At 49.2% G+C, this 18,076-nt stretch overlaps 6 protein-coding genes across 6 annotated transcripts; 1 reads left to right on the top strand and 5 right to left on the bottom strand.

Moving 5' to 3' along the window:
* Window positions 1–175: 175 nt before the first annotated feature.
* ARB_05825 (short chain dehydrogenase/reductase family oxidoreductase, putative) lies at window positions 176–3,285 on the bottom strand (the record flags this gene model as incomplete). Its single annotated transcript, XM_003015469.1, has 7 exons — window positions 176–1,519; window positions 1,578–1,986; window positions 2,042–2,426; window positions 2,485–2,574; window positions 2,635–2,773; window positions 2,808–3,035; window positions 3,133–3,285. 7 exons carry the CDS (start codon window positions 3,283–3,285, stop codon window positions 176–178), a joined length of 2,748 nt encoding a protein of 915 aa, XP_003015515.1.
* Window positions 3,286–4,118: 833 nt separating this feature from the next.
* On the top strand, window positions 4,119–5,366 carry ARB_05824 (uncharacterized protein; the record flags this gene model as incomplete). Its single annotated transcript, XM_003015468.1, has 4 exons — window positions 4,119–4,232; window positions 4,390–4,901; window positions 5,028–5,143; window positions 5,218–5,366. 4 exons carry the CDS (start codon window positions 4,119–4,121, stop codon window positions 5,364–5,366), a joined length of 891 nt encoding a protein of 296 aa, XP_003015514.1.
* A 304-nt stretch (window positions 5,367–5,670) lies between these two features.
* On the bottom strand, window positions 5,671–7,665 carry ARB_05823 (LysM domain protein, putative; the record flags this gene model as incomplete). Its single annotated transcript, XM_003015467.1, has 1 exon — window positions 5,671–7,665. One exon carries the CDS (start codon window positions 7,663–7,665, stop codon window positions 5,671–5,673), a length of 1,995 nt encoding a protein of 664 aa, XP_003015513.1.
* Window positions 7,666–8,132: 467 nt separating this feature from the next.
* ARB_05822 (C6 transcription factor, putative) lies at window positions 8,133–11,831 on the bottom strand (the record flags this gene model as incomplete). Its single annotated transcript, XM_003015466.1, has 10 exons — window positions 8,133–8,360; window positions 8,518–8,549; window positions 8,646–8,729; window positions 8,926–9,917; window positions 9,992–10,171; window positions 10,228–10,656; window positions 10,714–10,786; window positions 10,846–11,540; window positions 11,612–11,717; window positions 11,816–11,831. 10 exons carry the CDS (start codon window positions 11,829–11,831, stop codon window positions 8,133–8,135), a joined length of 2,835 nt encoding a protein of 944 aa, XP_003015512.1.
* Window positions 11,832–12,122: 291 nt separating this feature from the next.
* Window positions 12,123–13,306, bottom strand: ARB_05821 (uncharacterized protein; the record flags this gene model as incomplete). Its single annotated transcript, XM_003015465.1, has 3 exons — window positions 12,123–12,525; window positions 12,673–12,872; window positions 13,058–13,306. The coding sequence occupies 3 exons, from the start codon at window positions 13,304–13,306 to the stop codon at window positions 12,123–12,125; spliced, it is 852 nt and encodes a 283-aa protein (XP_003015511.1).
* Window positions 13,307–14,006: 700 nt separating this feature from the next.
* On the bottom strand, window positions 14,007–17,901 carry ARB_05820 (class V chitinase, putative; the record flags this gene model as incomplete). Its single annotated transcript, XM_003015464.1, has 8 exons — window positions 14,007–14,580; window positions 14,644–15,196; window positions 15,326–15,415; window positions 15,504–15,723; window positions 15,773–16,573; window positions 16,764–17,006; window positions 17,071–17,565; window positions 17,626–17,901. Coding segments are annotated over 8 exons (3,252 nt in total), but the record flags the coding sequence as incomplete, so codon positions are not given.
* Between the last annotated feature and the right edge of the window lie 175 nt (window positions 17,902–18,076).

Genomic DNA, 18,076 nt, shown 5'->3' with positions numbered 1-18,076 from the left:
AAGATACAATACACCTAGTCACTGAGCTTGCCGTGACTTATCCTTGATATAAAAAGAGCTTCGTGAAAGAGCAAATATAGAAAACAAGACGGCCTTTCCAACAAAAATAGTGCGATAAAAAGAGCAATAAGTGATGATTAAAGCATCTATACTGAGTTCTTTTTAGTAGAATCATTTACAACTTGCCCTTTGGGTTGGAGACGAGCTCAACACCAGCGCCGGCGATAGCAGGCTTGCCAGTCTCGACAACAGTGGTCTGGAAGACAACCACGTTGCCCTCTTTCCACATCTCCGTTCTGAGGGTCTGGCCTGGCAGGACGACGCCAGCGAAGCGGACCTTGAGGTTCTTGAATGCGCCGTACTTCTCGTAGATGTGCTTGCCGGAGATACCTAGGGAGCAAAGGCCGTGGAGGATAGGAGTCTTGAAACCGCCCATCTTGCTGAAGTCGGGGTCAAGGTGGAGAGGGTTGCGGTCACCGTTGAGACGGTACAGAGCAGCCTGGTCTTCGCCGGTCTTCTCCTCGACAACAGCATCGGCCTTGCGCTGCGGTGGTTTGTAGGCAGCGGTGGCAGCAGCTGGGCGGGAAGCTGTAGACTTATTTGAGCCGCCGAATCCACCGCTTCCACGGATAAACATGGTGGACTCGTTGTAGAAGAGATCTTCACCAGTCTTTGCATTCTTGGTGGTGTAACCCATGACAACAATAGCGGCGTTACCTTTGTCGATAACATCGATGAGCTTGGGGTATGTGACGGTCTTAGCCTCCGTTGGGATTGGGTACTTCCTGATCTCGAGGTACTGTTCACCGTGAAGGAGCATCATGGGCGAAAAGTTGGCAACAACGTCACCCAGGTTCCAGGGGACAGCAGTGTTGAACCATGGAATAACACCATAGGTAGGCAGAGCCTGGAACTCATCATGGTTCTCATACACGAGTGGCAGCTGAGTCCTCTTGGCTCCAACGCTCAGACTGTAAAGAATAATATCCTTATCAGCGTAGTCAAAGGCAGTTCCCTCTGCCTTCATCTCCTTAGCCTTGGAGATGTTGTCCAAAATGGTCTGGTCGCCACCCTTAGGGGCCTCTTCCTTCTTAGATTCACCGACCTTGTTGTTGATGTTGGCCATGATACTCTCAGTACCGGCAAGAGTGTCGTCGGGATGGTCAGCACGGCCATCGTCAAAGTCGATGATCTTAGCCCATGTTTTGGCAACATCCTCAATGGTAAGCTCGGCATCGACAGGGAAACCGTGACCTCCAGATCGTTGCCATCTGGTCTTACCAGTCCAGCCACTGCCACACTCATAGAGGCCCTTGGTGGTAGGCTCAGGAAGGAGCTCAGAACAAAGAAGGACAACTAGAGGAGCAACTTGGTTGGGGCTTAAGGCCTGGACAAGCTCCTCAGGCATGATGGTTCTGGTCATGTCAGTACCGGCGTTGGGGGCGATGGTATTGACACGGATGTTGTACTTAGCACCCTCCAGAGCGAGGGTACGAGAGAGACCAAGAATTCCGAGTTTCTATAACTTATCAACATTGAATCCAAAGATAAAGGGAAAAGAGATTTGTAATACTTACAGCCGATGCGTAGTTGGCTTGGCCAAAATTTCCGTAGATACCGCTGGTAGAGGTGGTGTTGACAATACGGCCAAACTTCTGTTTCAAGAAATAGGGCCAGGCAGCCTTGGTGACGCTGTAGGTACCTCGGAGGTGGACATTCACAACCGAAGTCCAAAGCTTGTCATCCATGTTGGTGAAGGCTTTATCACGCAAGTTACCAGCGTTGTTGATAACAATATCAATGCGGCCGAAATTGTCAATAGCAGTCTTAATGATAGCTGGACCATCCTCACAGGAGGCCTTGGATCCAACGGCCTTGCCGCCAGCCTTTTTGATTTCCTGAACTACTGGCTCAGGGTCCATAAGGTCGTTGACAACAACGGATGCACCATACTTAGCAAACATGAGTGCATACGATCGGCCAAGTCTAAAATACTAGTTAGAATTGATGTTTTGGCACTTGATAACGAGCTATCACTTACCCAGCTCCAGCTCCAGTAACCAAAGCAACCTTTCCAGTGAAGTCTGGCTGCTCAGCAGGAGGGTTAGCTGGTAGCTTCATGGACTCTTGGATCAACTCAACGTAATCAGCAGGGCCGGTTGGGTGGGTTGGCTTGGAGAAGTCATTGACATCTTCCCATCTCTTCAAAAGAGCACCCGGGGTAAAGCTGTCATCAGCCCTCATAAGAGCACCCTTGGAACGCTCCCATCGGATCTTAGCAACGTGACCAGCACCAGCCTCGAATATGCTACCAGTCTCGGTGGTAGAGGAATGGACGAGGTATGCAACGATGGGAACGACAAACTCAGGCTTTAGGTTGGCCAAGAGCTCTGGGGGCATCACAGTTTCCGTCATGCGACTAGCGGCTACCGACTGTTAGTGAGGCTCTTATTGTGACCCGGGTAATAGTATATTCACACTTACCAATTGGTGCAATGGCATTGGAGTGGATATTATATTTGAGACCCTCCTTTGCAAGAGTTTCGGTAAGACCAACCAGGGCAAGCTTAGCAGCTAGTAATTGGTTAGTACATTATTTCTGTCATAATAGCAATCCAAAAAGCAAAAGCATACCAGAATAATTGGTCTGGCCGAAGCTGCCGAACAGACCGGCTGCCGAGGTAGTGTTAATAACTCGGCCAAACTTTTGTTTCCTGAAGTGAGGCCAAGCAGCTCTAGCACACTGTTCAGCTCTGTTAGCTCCACCGTATAGCTATCGCATGCCCGTAACAGCTCTAGAATCATACCTTATACGCTCCAAAGAGATGAACTTTGTCAATCAAGTCCCAATCCTGGTCCTTCATATTCTTAAAGCTGACATCTCGGAGAATTCCAGCGTTGTTGATCAGGATATCGATGCGGCCAAAGGTCTTGATAGCGGTATCTATGATCTTGTCGCCGAACTCAACACTGTCGTAGTTCGCAACGGCCTTTCCGCCAGCTGCTTTGATCTCCTCGACAACGACATCGGCAGCCTAGATGGGAGAATAAACCAAATTGGGTCAGCACCAGAGCTCGCTCGCCACGGTAAACAAAGGCTTAAAGTATCAGAAGCACTAAGATTTGACGTACCTTTGATGACTGGCCCTCTCCAGAATGTGACACACCGAGGTCATTGACAACGACACCAGCGCCCTTGGAAGCAAAGTACAGGGCATATGCCTTTCCTAGGCCGCCGCCAGCGCCGGTCACGACGACGACCTGGTTATCGAAACGAAGAGACATGATGAATAACGAGGCCGCAGTAATGGGTGTAAGGGAATATGTATCTGGCCTGGTTTTGAGAATGATAATATACAAGGAGAGGAGGTATTTGGAGACAGAGCAGAAGAGAAACAGGAGGAGAGGAGAGTCGGACGAGGCGTGGGATAAAAGGAAGCCCGTTGTTGCTGCATCGACAAGCCCCGGCACGAGACTCGCTGGACCTCGGCTGCGGCGTTACAAGGAGTTACCTTAGCGCACCGTGTTATTTTTATGCAAGCATAAGTACTCTAAAGTACCGCAGCTTGTGCATCATCAGCGTCACCTCAGCCAATCAGCAGTTAGCAAACGCGATGACTCAGCTTCATGGTCACATGATGCTAACTTTGCATGTGAAATTGATGCTGAAGGGAGGGAGGGAGAGACAGCGAGGTGTATGTGTAGGAGAGGATACAAACACTTGGGGGAAATATGCCATTCGAGTACAGCACCAGGGATAGATGATTTGCTTTTCAGAGTGTCTATTTACAGGCTGTCATGCTGCATTTACTATCCAAGTACGGACTACAACTCTGCAATATAAACTACATGAACTACTTTTTAAGGACTGGTTGCACTCAACCGAGCCTCTTCTAACAGGCATAGTTTATGCTACTTATCCGAAGTATAACTAAGCAACATTTGCCGGTATCTCCATAGCCGACCCTGACTCTTAGCACTTAAGGGGACTGATCACGTGATATTTAACCTCGGCACGTTTAGCCGTCGCCTTATCTGCGTTATCTTCATTTTGACTTTGTTTACCCCATGTTTTTCTCCGGAGGAACAGCTTTCATGAGCTTGAACAAACGCTTAAAATGAATGCACCTATCGTCGACGATAAGTCCGAGCATTGCATTCCATTTCTGCTTAAGCTATTGGAGGCACATAGGTTGAAGCATGGGAATAGTCCCAACGCGCCACCGTTCTTCGTAGGATTGAACGGTATCCAGGGCGCGGGGAAAACGGTCCTAGTCAGATACCCTTCTCTCAACAGTTGATATTAGTATCCTTAAACTCTCGATTGCTTCTTTACTGCATAGAGCCTCCTCAGATAAATGCTGCATTTTTCTAACATTTAAATTCTAGGTCTCTACACTTCGATCTACCCTCTCTACCACCCCCTATAACCTACCTACAATCACCTTCTCATTGGACGACATATACCTAACACACGATGACCAACAACATCTTGCTGCTACCCATCCATCCAATCCCCTTCTACAACACCGTGGCCAGCCGTCTACTCACGATATACCCCTTGGTAGCAAGGTGTTTGACTCCCTGCGGCGAAATGAGCCCACCAAAATACCTTCGTACGACAAATCCGCCTTCAATGGCCAGGGGGATCGTGCCCCGGAAAATACGTGGGAAATAGTAAATGATACTCAGAATGGACAGCCATTGATTAAGGTTGTTATATTTGAAGGATGGTGTGTTGGTTTCCGCTCAAGACCAGAGAGTGAAATCCAAGCAGAGTGGGAAAATGCCGTGAGGCGGCGGGAACAGGATGATACCTATAACGGGCAGCTTGGCCATGTTAAACTGGAAGACGTCATGACCATTAATGACTCTCTGAAGAAATATGATGCGTTTACTAGGTACGTGGTTATCTAAACGGTGTTATACTGAAACTAATGATAATATAGCCAGCTTGATGCATTTATACACATGTAGGTAAACGTCCAGATGCTCTAGTTTTGCACATACTGATGACATGTTCTTAGTGATGCTGAAGATACGCATAATGTATATTACTGGAGACAACAGCAGGAACAGACATTACTTGCAACAAAGGGGAAAGGGATGACCTCAGATCAGGTCACGAAATTCGTCAATGGATGTAGGTAATATCTAAGCTCAAGAAAAGTATGCTACTCACTCCCGGATCTCAAACTGACAAGCTTCCAATTACAGATTATCCATCATACGAACTATATACAAACCAGCTCAGAAAGGGTGTATTTCGGCCCGTGGAGGAGAAGGGCGACGAAGATTGGAAAGGCAGACAGCTTCGGCTCATCGTTGACAAGCAGAGGAGAGTAAAGGAGGTCCTCACTATATGATCACCTGGACGTCTGTAGACATACTTGCATTGATATAGAAGAAACAGATACCCCCCAATTGTTTCAAGCCATCTATACTACTCTTAGCTTAAATTATCATCGGCCAGAATCAAGCAGACATGCTAAAATGGAACGCCAAACGAAACATGAAATAAGCCATATTACACAACTGGATACACCTTTGATATGATGGCAGGGGATATGGAAAGAATGAAACAACAGAAAGTAAATAAAATGCTGGTACTGAGGACTAGTCATAGGGCTGGTGTCCAAGCAAGTACTGGTGATATAAGATGATCTCCATTCAATCAATCTTCTTCTGACGGTTATCAGCATGAGACGACGGGTCGTTATTGAACGCGCTTCTACGCATTGCAGGAGTGTCAGAACGAGAGCTAGACGTTGCCTGGGTCTCGCTGGGTCCGTCCATGAAAATAGTAGAGGGAGAGTGAGAAGGCTTAATAGACTCAGGCGCGTCGTTTAGTTCTATTAAATCACCAGATGCCCCGGCAAGGCCGAGATTTGCTAGTCGTTGGCTGAGAGGCTGTTGCTGCTGTTGTATCTCGTTTATCCCTGCCTTTGCTCGCGTCGCAACTTTTCGAAACCAGCCTTCAATTGCTCCGCCGACATTCTCTAGGCCTGCCGTAGATGAGGATGAGAATACTGCGGAATCAGATGAATCGAGCGATGCACGGTCAAGATTTTGCAAAGAGGCAAACGTTGGTGCCGCATCATTGGGTGCAGGCTTGATGGTCAAGGTAGGCAGATGCGAGTTGACGAAAGTAGTAAACTTGTCTATCGGAGGACCTGGACAAGTGGCATTTTCTAGCGTCCCTACACCTCCTGGGCCGGATAAAGTGATGCTGCGCTGCCTTCTGTGTTGCATAGAGCTTGAATAGCGTGGTGATCTGGTGCCGGCCATCGAGCCATCACGACTTATATCTGATATTCTTCTGGAAGATGTAGAATCCCGTTGCTTACGAGAATGGGATTGCAGGCCAGGTAAATCTTGGGTGGAAGACGATGGTCCGGGATTATCTTTATAAGGGCTTAAACGCAATTGGGATTTCCTGCGGGCTCGAGGGAAAAATCCCAAAGATCGTCTTGGAAGTCGACCGATCTCAACAGGTGATGAGAAACCGTCTAGCTTTACCCAACTGTGGTGCGTCCAAGGAGTGCCACTAGTCGAGTCGTTGTCTGTCTTAGATGTATCGAGGTCTGGCTGAGAGTCTCCATACCCAAAATCACAGGAGCTGGAGGCATTTGAATCAGGAACAAGCGAGCTGGTATCATGATCTGGATCGTCTTCTCTGGAATCATCATTCCGTTTCCGGACTTCTTCTTCGGGTATTGGGAGGCCCTTGAGCGTACACGACTCAACAGGTAGAACAATGCTCTTCCTAGACTGAATGCTGTCGCTAGGCCAGAAGCCGTTCGACTTTCTCAGCACCGCCAGCTCACAACCATAACGAATCGACACTCCCGTAAGCGTATCACTCGACTGGACAGGATGGATATACACCAACGCATCGCCTTCTTCCTGTGCTGGCGTCGAAGTGCCAGTCGATCTCTCAAATCCATCACCCGAGTCTCTCCGTTTATAATTCCCCCGGCTATCGGGAAAACTGTCCCCATTGGCCTGCAATAGAGCTTCCCGCTTTTTCGCTTGTATGAGTTCCTGTCTCTCCCTCTGGGCATCGGGATTAGCCTCTCCAATAATTGAACGCGGCGGTCCCCAGGATGTAGGTCCAGGCCGTCTATTTCTCGCCAGGTCTCCTCCAACAGATCTCGACCTTGGTCCGAACGGCTTTACCGGCTCGCCGTTAATCAAAGCGCTTCCAGACCCGATAATATTCGACGCAAGACCCTGCAACGACGACCAAGGAGAGTCCAGAAAGTCGGTAGCAAACCCATTCGACTTTCCACCCCCTCTTGCGTCTTCTCGCGTCATACCACCGAAACCAGCCCCACGACCTCTCACGGTACTTGGGCTCTGGCCATCATGTAAACCCGTTCCACCACCTCCCGTACGAGGAAGTCGCTTGCTCGGTATTGGAGACACCCCTCTTGAGGAGTAAGGAGAAGACCTAGAAGTTCCGCCATTTGTGTGCAGTGAACGTTGCGATGTATTACCCGAAAAGCCAGCTGTCTGTCCATCGTCATCTGCACCATCGAACGAAGGTATTATTCGTCGAGTACGGGAGCGAATGGTCGAGGTAGCGGAGTCAGAGCCATTTCCATGCGCCGAAATCGAGGTCCAGGAGTTCGAAGCATCGAGGAGATTGGTGTCGTTGCTCATTCCTGATCACACAGCGCTAACCAGTATGCAGGACAGTCATGTAGATCAAGCTGTTGAGCAGGCTAAGTTGTAAAGTAGCAGCTCTCTCACTCTGTGTCTCTGTGTATTCCTCGCAGTATGCTCGTTCTGGGCTTTCGGTGGGCGTACGATTGTTGTAAGGCTATCTGGACATGGGGAGCAAAGCCGTCCCAAACCGGATAATACGCGATCGATCGTCTTGCAAGCGGGCTGAAAACAGGAGTAAACTCCCCTACGACCCTCTGGCACCGTATAGAGCGTGATATACGTTGGAGTTCGACGCCGAGTTCGTCATTTAGTTGGCTGACGGCGGGAGGCTGCTGCTCATTTTCTGGCCAAGGCGTACGGAGGGACGGGGGACACCTAACTAACTATCTAGATAGTGAGGGAGTAAGGCGAGACACCGCCGGTGCGAGGTAAGCTTCCCGGAGCAGGGGAGTCAATGGGCCTCAGGACAGGTAGGCAAGATCGACGGCAAGGGCACAGCTGTCTTCACAAGCTGTCCTCGGCTGGTGCAGGCAGTCGTTTGGCTGTTTGATGCTGGCTTTTGCTTGTTCGTCGTCGTTGTCGTCGTCGTCGTCGTTGTCGTCGTCGTCGTCGTTGTTCTTCTTTGCTGTCGTATTTTGGCCACCAGCTCGGCGTTTGCGCAGGCCGGCATCACATGACTCGCCCTCGATCTACAGGGGGGATACAGAAAAGGAGAAATGATACGAGCAGATTTTCATTGACTTGATTACAAGTTGACCAGACGAGATGCTCGCAGTTACAGACGGTCAATGGTAGAACACACGCTCAGTCAAAACGCAGCTTGTTAGCAGTTAGTTACAACCTCACAGAGTATAAAAATAGCCAAACTTGACGGTTAACTAGTCCTTTAGTTCAAACCTCTGCCGCCCAAAAAGTTCATCAAGCGCCTCAGGATGGATATATTTAATTGAAGACAGAAGAAAAAGCTAACTCACCCCTTTCCCATTTGAATATGCTCCAGAGAGTAAAAGAGAGAGAGAGAGAGACGGTATACAGCAGGGCAAGGAAAAGGGTATCTCCTTGTAAATTATCGACGGGAGGTAATTTACAGATTTTCAACAGATAGATCGGGTAGACCGTTGATGCCGAAGAATTGGAACCTGGACGGTGTCAGTACAGTGCTAAGGACCATGTCAGTAGATAAAGACCAGAATACATACCAGTCTTCGACGTTCAGAGTGGGCGGGATTGGCCCCTGTTGTCGAGAAGAATTACTCCAGTTGTCATCCTGGCTGGATGCATCCATGGGGACATTCGGATCGAACGTCTGCATAGGCCATTGTCCCTGCATCGGTACTCCCTGACCCATCTGGTGCTGTGGCGACATGCGGCCCAAACCAGCCATGAGAGTCGGACTCTGCGCAGCCCGTGGCGAAAGATGCGTTTGATTCGGCATACCCATGGGCATAGCCGTGTTGTTCAAACTAGGCATTTGAAGCTGTGGGTCAACATTTGTGGAGGAAGGTGAGAAGCCGGGGAAAGACATGTTGGTGCCGTCCGGGAATAGTTGGTCAGGTTGAAAGTTTTCCCATAAAGATTGAGAGATGCTGGGTGAGTTGCGAGTGACGAGGAATAGATCTGGTGGAGACTGTGGAATTGATAGAGCTGGGTTGAAGGGGGAAGTTGGACGGGTATTGCCTGTTCCAATGCCAGTGGCACCGTTGCCGGTTCCGACGAAGGTATTATCTGTCGGCATACGTTGATGCTGTTGGTGCTGCTGTGTATTTCCAGCTGCAGGTCCAGACACGTTTCCCGGTAATTGGCTTGGAGTGATTGACGGCGTTGCAGCTGGAGTCTGTGGCCTCGATCGTTCATATGATACCTGAGCTGCAGGAGGCCCGTTGGGCATAGTTATATCCATTTCGTCGAACTTCCTCTTGGGTGGATCAGGCCGTTTCAGCGCCTCTTGTTGTTGTTGTTGCTGCTGCTGCTGCTGTTGCTGTGACTGTGGCTGTGGCTGTGGCTGTTGTTGCTGTCGTCTTGCCTTCTGATGGCGTTTACCAGCAGCTTTCTGCAGCCTTTCTTCAAGAGCTTTGTTGCCCAGGATGGATTCGAATAGGGTATGTACCATTTTGGCAACAAGCCATACTTTCGAAACATCTTTGAGTGCCGACATGCATATGTTGATCCTCTCCTGGCTTGTCGCAACTATACTAGGGACAGACGACCGCATTTGATATACATGCATAATCAGTGCAGAGAACAAACTATAAACACTGTTGGCAGAAATCATATTAGTCAACGCCGTTTTATTCACCTGTAGATACGGGGCGCTACTCACATGAACGCAGGTGCAAAGCGAATCTGTTGATGCTTTTGTAGGCTCTCTGTAATTGATGTGATCATGGCTGCAGCTTGGAATGCAATTGTGCGGGAAGGATATGATATTCCATCGTTTCCCGCGTTCTGACCAGCAGTTGCAGGAGGCATATGGGCTCGATGAAGTAGACATAAGGTGGTACTAGGCACATGTCAGTATAAACTCCTCTTCAACAATGCTAGGTAAAAAAGGCTTACTAGTAGTTTGAGTGTAGCAGAGCAGACCAGAAGTGGTGTCGTGATCGCTCCCAGTATACTTCCTTGGGACAGTTCTGTAGCCAGTCGGCCAACGCCATGTCGCTGTGTGTCAAGTCAATGGCGTTGGTGCGTCTTGACTTGGAAGCCACTGAGTACTGCTGTGAGAGAACCAGACCCATGATTTCGCATAGCTTGACGTATTGGAGGAAGAACTGAACATGAGTGGAATCAGGTGGGTAGTCTGCTGGCCCATTTGCATCATCTTCAATGAAATCATCCTCCGTGAGCATTTCCACGTCCGAGTCATCTGTGTTGATGTTTACTGGACGTCCCAGCGCAACCGCAACAGATCGGTCTCGGGTGAACAGCGTCCACCATACACGTTTCCATAGACGTTTGTCTGGCCGACTTAGCTGAGATGTTTCCACGCTAGAAGACATTAGCATTTCAGCAGTCAATGTACAGATAAGACGGGAGGCGAATTACCTTCTATGCATTCCAGACCCCTGGGCAATGATGATTGCAACCCTTGTCCAGAAGAAAACATTCTTCGTTACATCTAATAACTGTGTAAGTATTCCGATATAATATAACATCAGTGAAGGAACAGGTACGCACCCTCGGGACCTTCCCAGTACCAGCCCATCAACAACAAAGCCTGGACGATGGTAACTCTATCATCTTCATAGTTAGCATCATACAGCGCTTTTGCACGCTTATAGAAGGTCATAGCGGCCGGTGTAGTGGATCCATTTGCATCCATGAGCTGCGGATTGGTGCACACCCTCGAACCAGCTAATAAAATCGCCTGCAAGAGCAACAGAGAAGGCGGATTCTTGGGATCCCGGTACTGTCTCATGAATCTGCTTCTGTTGATTAGCGGTACGACCGGAGCGACCCATTTGAAGTAAGCGTCCACAAGCTCGTCGCACAGAGCACGAGGAGGGAGTAAGAAGGCACCACGTTGGTTGAGGATGTCTATCTCGAAGTTATCGAGTTCGGTGAGGCGAGAGCGCGAGCCACGCAGGCCTTCCGGTAGCGGGTAGTGGACGACATCTGTGGTGCCATGGCGGTCTTGGACGAGCAAGGTGAGGTTTGATGATTCGCCTAGGTATGCGACACGGCCAGCCTCTGTGATGGGAGCACGGGCAAACTTGGGTTTCATGAACTGGGCGTAGGATGTATTGTGTGATGCCTGCTGGGCTTGCTGGGCTTCCGTAAAAGTTGTGACTGGCATGCCATCTGCAGGCTTCACTTTGCTTTCAGCCTTTTCATCTTTCGAGTCGTCCTCGTTACCTTGCTCACGGCGTTCCCTGTGTCTGGTGTGTTAGAAGGGAAAAAAAAAACCCCCCAATGACAGGGCGAAAGGAAACCCAAGACGTACTCGCTTCCATCCTTGGACTTGGCCTGGTTCTTCTTCCGCCGTGGAGAAGGGATCTTGCATTCGATCGAGAAGGCGACGCAGTTGGTGCATGGTACACCAAGGCTAGCTGCATCGCATCGAACCTGCAGGCCGTCTCGTCAGCACATCAGTCGCCAACCAACACCGGCCAAACCGCCCCAACCAGACAAAGAACTAAGAACTAACCTTTCGAGCGTGGCATGTCTACCAAGATGGCATCATGTTAGCACTTGACCTGACCGTCTTGCATTTGTAGATAAGATAACTAGCACCGCCCAACGCAAGCCGAGATGCCTCGGCTCAAGGGGGAGAAACGCGAACTCTCCACCAAACAAACTGAGAGGACCAAACGTCCGGAACATACCTCGCAGGCCCGCGATGCGCGTTGTCTAGAGGAGATACCGAGACGCAGTTAGCAAATAACAGTCGACCCGTAGAACTTAAATAGAGCCGTCTCGTTTTCTCGGGGGCCCAAAAAAAGGAGGCAGAGCACTCACCGTCTAAAACTCATCTGGTTGCCTGAGCTTGTCGTCGTCTGCTTGCTTCCGCTTCCACCATCCTCTCCGCCGTCTCCGCGCGGACTGGTGCCCGAAGTGGCACTTCTCGCCTTTCCCGCGAGCGACTCACGCTGTTGTAGCTGTGCTGGTTGCTGTTGTTGCTGTTGTTGTTGTTGCTGTTGTTGCTGCTGCTGCTGCTGCTGTTGGACCTCCGAGTCAGCCATGACTTTCTGGCCTGTATCTGTCTCTGGATCGGCTGTTGCGCTGCTCATCGTCGACCGCAATTCGAGTGAGAAGGCGATCCTTCCATGGAACAGCCCAGGTAGCAGAAAGTCGAGGATGAAGAAGGAAAACGAGAACCAAGAGGAGGCTGCGGAACGCTGGAACGGTGGCACAGGACTTCAAGGATGCAGCAAGCTATAGTTCCCTTCTCTTTTAACGGCACGAAGCGAGGGTGTAATGGCGGTTTCTGGGCTGAACAACGAAATAGGGCGGCAGTGTGTCCTCTTGCGCCCTCCTTTGCGTCCTTTGAAGAGGCCGACACACGGTTGATCGATTTGCGCAGGGGGGAGGGGGTCGCTGGCGCTGTCTGTGTGTAAGTACGCCTGTCTGCCAGGGCGGTCGGTATCGGTCAATTCAGTCGGCCGGGATTTTGCGATTACGAGTTCCAGGGGAGTTGCAAGGAGAAGAGGAGGAGCAAGACGATGGGCAATTCGAGCTTGACGGCGAGCAGCGAGACGGTCACTCTGTACTCCGAAGCGTAAGGCGAGTCTTCTGGGGGAGGGAGTTGGGAGCGAGACAGGACAAGGGACGGGAGGCGGCGCGGCTGGTTCGGTGTCGTGGCGATTGAGCGCTGACCTACGGGCGCCTTTCTACTGCTGGAGAATATTATAGTCATAACCATTAACTAACTCACTAGCTAGCTAGTTACGCCGTTACTTATAGAGAACACCGGGTTCATATAACTAAAGGAGCTGACGCCCGCACCCGGGATGGTCCCTTGTCTACCCCAGACTCCTCCCAGCGCTCCGGAGCCTTTTCGTCTCGTCTCGTCTCCTCTCTTCTTCTCCTTCTCCTCCTCCTCTTCTCGCCTGTCTTCTCGTCCCTCTTTTTTTTGCTTGTCCTTTTTTTTCGCTCTTTTCGCGCGCTTCGTTTTCGTTTTTTGCTTCTTTTGCGGCATCACATGGGGATTAGGTAAGCACGATAGTCTATAAGTGACGGCGCTAGCTTAGGTAAGGGCTGCTCCAGCATTCCTTACTGGCCGACAGTGCTTGCTATGATGAAACCATGCCTTAGTCAGCATGTTTATAACCCTGTCACACGACAGCAAGGCTTAACCTCGGCAACTTTAGCCTCTCATGAACATGCTCCTCCTTTCGACTTCCACAGCCAGCTTCAAGTAGAGATCAAGAAAAAAAAGGACATCAAAGCGACAGCAAAGTGACACCCAGAGCGGCAGAGGAGCGAAAAACAAGCCTCATGGGACGGACAACCTCCATACCGGCCTCATCGGCCTCGCTAGCTGCGGTGAAGGCTCGAGGGCTGCCCTACTCCTTCCTCCTTTCGAGCGGTGTTCCGGCGTGACCCTTGCCTGGACTATAGCAACTAATTTGAAGATCTCTGGCAGCCAACACAGGATATATAGTTCATATATCAAGGGTGTAGGAGTTACAAGTCAGACAATCCAATAATGTAAGAAAAGAAGGAGTCAAATTATACATATATATTCAAGAAAACTTAGGGTACAGTTGAATGAAGCTATCAGCACTTCGTATGTACTTAATAACTTCCAGGTATGTCCAATGCAAATCCAAGGATAATGCGTCACAAGCCATATAACCTAATCGAGTTCGGGCAAAGGAACACGTCCGAAGTACAGTTTAATAGATCCCCCATTTGACATTCTGGCCATGGGCGTTCCCCCGGCACGACATGTCGCCCTTGGCAGCAACCCTGCCGTCTTTGGCAAACTGCTTAATCGCGTCTGTGATAATATCAACGATGTCCTGTGCGCCAACGTAGAAGGCTATGTTTCCGTTCACTTTAGTCGCTTCCACACCAAATTTGCAGGTTCCAAAATCAACGAGCTGGCGCTGGTTCTTGCTGACAACTTGAGTAGTCCACTGACCATCGGTTCCTTCAATGTTCTTAATTATTGTCTTGCAATCAGACACTAGCGGGGACCCGCCGTTCGTCTGGTCCTCGAACGTTGAGGCTTCGCATTCATCCCTGGCTAATAGTGGGGAGCACGGATAGTTTTCCAACGGGGTATCAGGCTTGTTGTTCAGTCCCAACCATGACTTGAAGGCTGCGTCCGGGCGGCAGACAGGCACACGGATGAAACCTGGCGTTGTGATATCTTGACTTACGAGCCTTTCGCGGGTCCCAGCATCGCTAGGGTCAGCTACATTGCCACCGTTTCTGCCTCCATTCTGTTTGTACGTGTTGACAGCTCTGGGCTTGAGTTAGTTGCTTGTGCCAAACTATGGCGACTTCCTAAAGGGACGACGAACTCACCCCTTAACTATATCATCCAGAGTAACACCCTTGAAAGAGTTCCCGTGGTTCAAAAACTCGACCCCAGGCGGTGCTGAGAATTTGTTGTTTCTGTAATACCCGCCGCTACCGCGGGGATGAGGTACAAAGACACGTGCGTCGCCTTTTGGTGAAGCTAGATAGTAGAGTTTGTCGTCAACGCAGCTAGCTGTGGCATGCATAGTTTCCACAGAGAGGAAAGAGTCGAGCGGGTCGATTGTGCCGCATAGATAGCCGGAGTCAATGATAAAAGGGAATGTCCCCGCGGCGGTCCAGATGGTAGGGATAGCAAAACCAAAGACAATTCTCGCAATACCAGCATCATACATGGGTGCATCGGCTCTAGTATTCAAGACACTAACATCATCTTGATTATCTTTTCGTCCATCAATGAGCTTGCCGTCAGAGATAATGTCTGTAAGCGTAGTTATCGAGGTATCACTGCCGTTGAACAGGTCACGGAGAGCGACTGCTGTGATATTGCCCCAGGCATAGATGGTTTCACCAAGATAGTTGGAGAACTCATCTTGCGTCGCTGTGGACCAGTCACTACTGTTAATTCAACCACCAAGCGTCAGCCATACGATTATTTGGGCTAACTGGCAGCTAGGGCTGTTGCAGGGCAAAAACCAGGGGATAGGGCAGGGGGTAACTTGCATCTTACGGGTATCTAACAAGCTTGTAGCAAGTCTTGTACTTTGTCCGATAAGAAGTGATGTGGTAGCCTTTAGTTCATCATCTCGAGTAGGTTTCCCTACAAAATATGCCATGTCCTTCAGCCCTTTTTGATTTTCAAAAGTCAGTCTTTTTTTATTTCAGTCAAACGAGGCGCGTGAGCTTACAAGAATGAAAAACAAATCCGCCAATCGCAGCAGTCCCGATAGGGAGTAGATCTATCATGGCTAGCAACCACTTATTGTCGGCAGGAAGTGTCGGTAAGAACTTGTCTGTGAAGTCAAATACAGAGCTGACTAAATCGCTGGTAGCTCTTTGCAGATTTTTATCGATGTCGTTGTACATCTGCATTGATGGTTTGGCGTCGGTTAGCTGGATTCTAGATGACTGTATTATAGGTATTTGTCATAACTAGAAGATTCAATTAGAAACTTACATTGTGAACCATCACCAAGGAGTTCCATATTAGAAAGGCCGCTGCACCTGTGCCTTTCCCGTGGAACGTGTCGCATGTTCGGGTATTTTCACAGCTCGCGTCGTATAACTTGCCGCAGTCTGCGCCTTCTGGCCCACTGAATGTAATTGAAATAGATGCTAGGAACGCTTTATTCTCACCGCTTGATCGGGGCTTATCGACAGTCTTCCATATATTGATCGCGTCCTGCCAAGCGTGATTACAGTCCAAGCTTCCCCACCGCTGGGAGGGAGGCAGACTACTGCGATCTGCAGCTCCCGGATCTTCGCAAGTTAGTTCAGTCCAGTTCCCAGTTCGCTTTTCAACCCCGTAAGGGTCCTCTCCTGGCCTGCGTTTCTGTAGGAAATTGCTCCAACCCCCAGCGTTGGCAGGGCGGTTGTGATAAGATGCTGAGTCAATGGCCCAATCAGCGGTGCCACCCATATTTAACGAATTAAATAGAGCTGTTCGTGATTCTTTGACTTCAGCACTCAGATAGTAAATCCATCGGGTATTGTCGTATACAAGAATATTGCTATTACTTGCTCCATCAATGTAGTGCTGATTGATTCGACCTGGATCTTTAAGTATCTCTTCAATCTCTGCATTAGCAATATATCCGGCAGTCTGAGCGCATACGTCTTTTGCTGCGTTGGAGGATTGGGGCCCTCCAGTGCATAAGCAATCCGGCGTATGACAGCCAGTTTCAGCCATTGCAACAGATCTCCCGTAGCTAGGCATGCTGACAACAACCTTATTCGAGGGGACACCAGCCTTTGTGATCTGCAACGCCTTTATTAGTTTAGGTCGTAAGGAGGATCAATTGAATGGTTATATAGAGCACCAACCATGGACAGAGCGCTAATAGTCTCAGTTAAGTTAACGTGGCTACGGAGACACGCTCCTGATGGGCATCCAGACTGTGAAAATGTGCCATGTGAATCCCACTTGAGATAAATGCTTAGCTTCAAACAAGTTTCCAAGGTGATGGGATCCGTATACTTACTTGGCCGTGCAGGTCAAAGGTCATGTAAACCATATAATCTACAATTTCCCCAATCTGGTCCATTGGGAAGCCCTTTAAATACTGGTATGAGGCAGGAGCCGCAATGGAAACCGATCTTTCCCGCAGCAAATCTTTTAGAAGGACAAGAAAAGCTAAATAATTTTCACCTTCATCCCTGGACCTAGGATGGATAGCCGGAAGGCCAGGAGCCTGAGTATATCATGTTAGTAGGGAATAAATGACTTTGTTTGTTTCTAGAAAGGGTTGAACTAACTGATGGGTACTCCAAATCAATATTGACTCCATCAAGGCCATGCTTCTTTATAAAGTTAGCAATGTTAGTAGCCAATTGTAGTCTATTAGCATCCGTAACACCTTCACGAATAATAGTATAAGTCACTGGATCATTGGAAATTGTCCGACTACCAAATGATAAGATTCTTTTGGGGCCTTGGATAAGTTTAAAGCTATTAAATTCATCGGTAGTCATAGTATCTCCAGTGTTGATCTCGTAGTCGGGTGTAATTGAGCCAAAATCAAAGTGCAAGTGTGAATATTGTGAGGCATCATCCTGGAGGGTATTCTGATAAACAGAGCTACGGCTAGAAAAGTTATAGCCCTTGAAATAGCCGAGTTTTATCAAGGACTCACGCGGTTTACCGTTAATGATTGAGGTACCACAGTTTGAAATACATCCATTGGTGCCAGGTCCAGTAGTTCCCGCAACACCAGTACCAGTATTGATGCAAAACTCTTCGGTAGTACCGCACTGGGATTATATATTAGCAAATGGTTTATCTTATATGCGGGACAAACGGACGGGGCTTACCTGTCCCCAGATATTACAGCATGCATTTAGCGGGCAAGGGTTGAGACTGGCGATATCGCTATCTCCAGTTGGTACCTTAGTTCCAGGTACCTGCGGGCCGCATACAGCATTAGCTGTAGGAGCTGGAAATGGTGGTCTCCCTATACTTAGGCAAGCAATAGTGCCAACCCAAACATTGGAGCATCCATTCCAAGCCCAGGTTTTCTTGTTAAAGTTTTCTAGGTCATCATTTGTAAGGCCGTTCGCAGCTGCAACGCTTGAGCAGCTATCATCAGCCTGAAATGTGTGCGTGTAGCACGATCCGTCTGGGTTAGGCTTGGGTTTAAAGTGCGGAAGTGTCCCCGGTGTGACTGAATTGAAATCGGAAGCGGAATCGTGTTTGATTATGTCAGCATCACTGATGCCATGTTGGAGCCGGCGTTTGGCCAGCGTATCGGATATAGGATGCGCC

Source organism: Trichophyton benhamiae (assembly GCF_000151125.1).
Source record: "Trichophyton benhamiae CBS 112371 chromosome Unknown Abenha-G-c-322p01.r1, whole genome shotgun sequence".
Lineage (NCBI taxonomy): Eukaryota > Fungi > Ascomycota > Eurotiomycetes > Onygenales > Arthrodermataceae > Trichophyton > Trichophyton benhamiae.
This window is presented reverse-complemented; position numbering and strand designations above follow the sequence as displayed.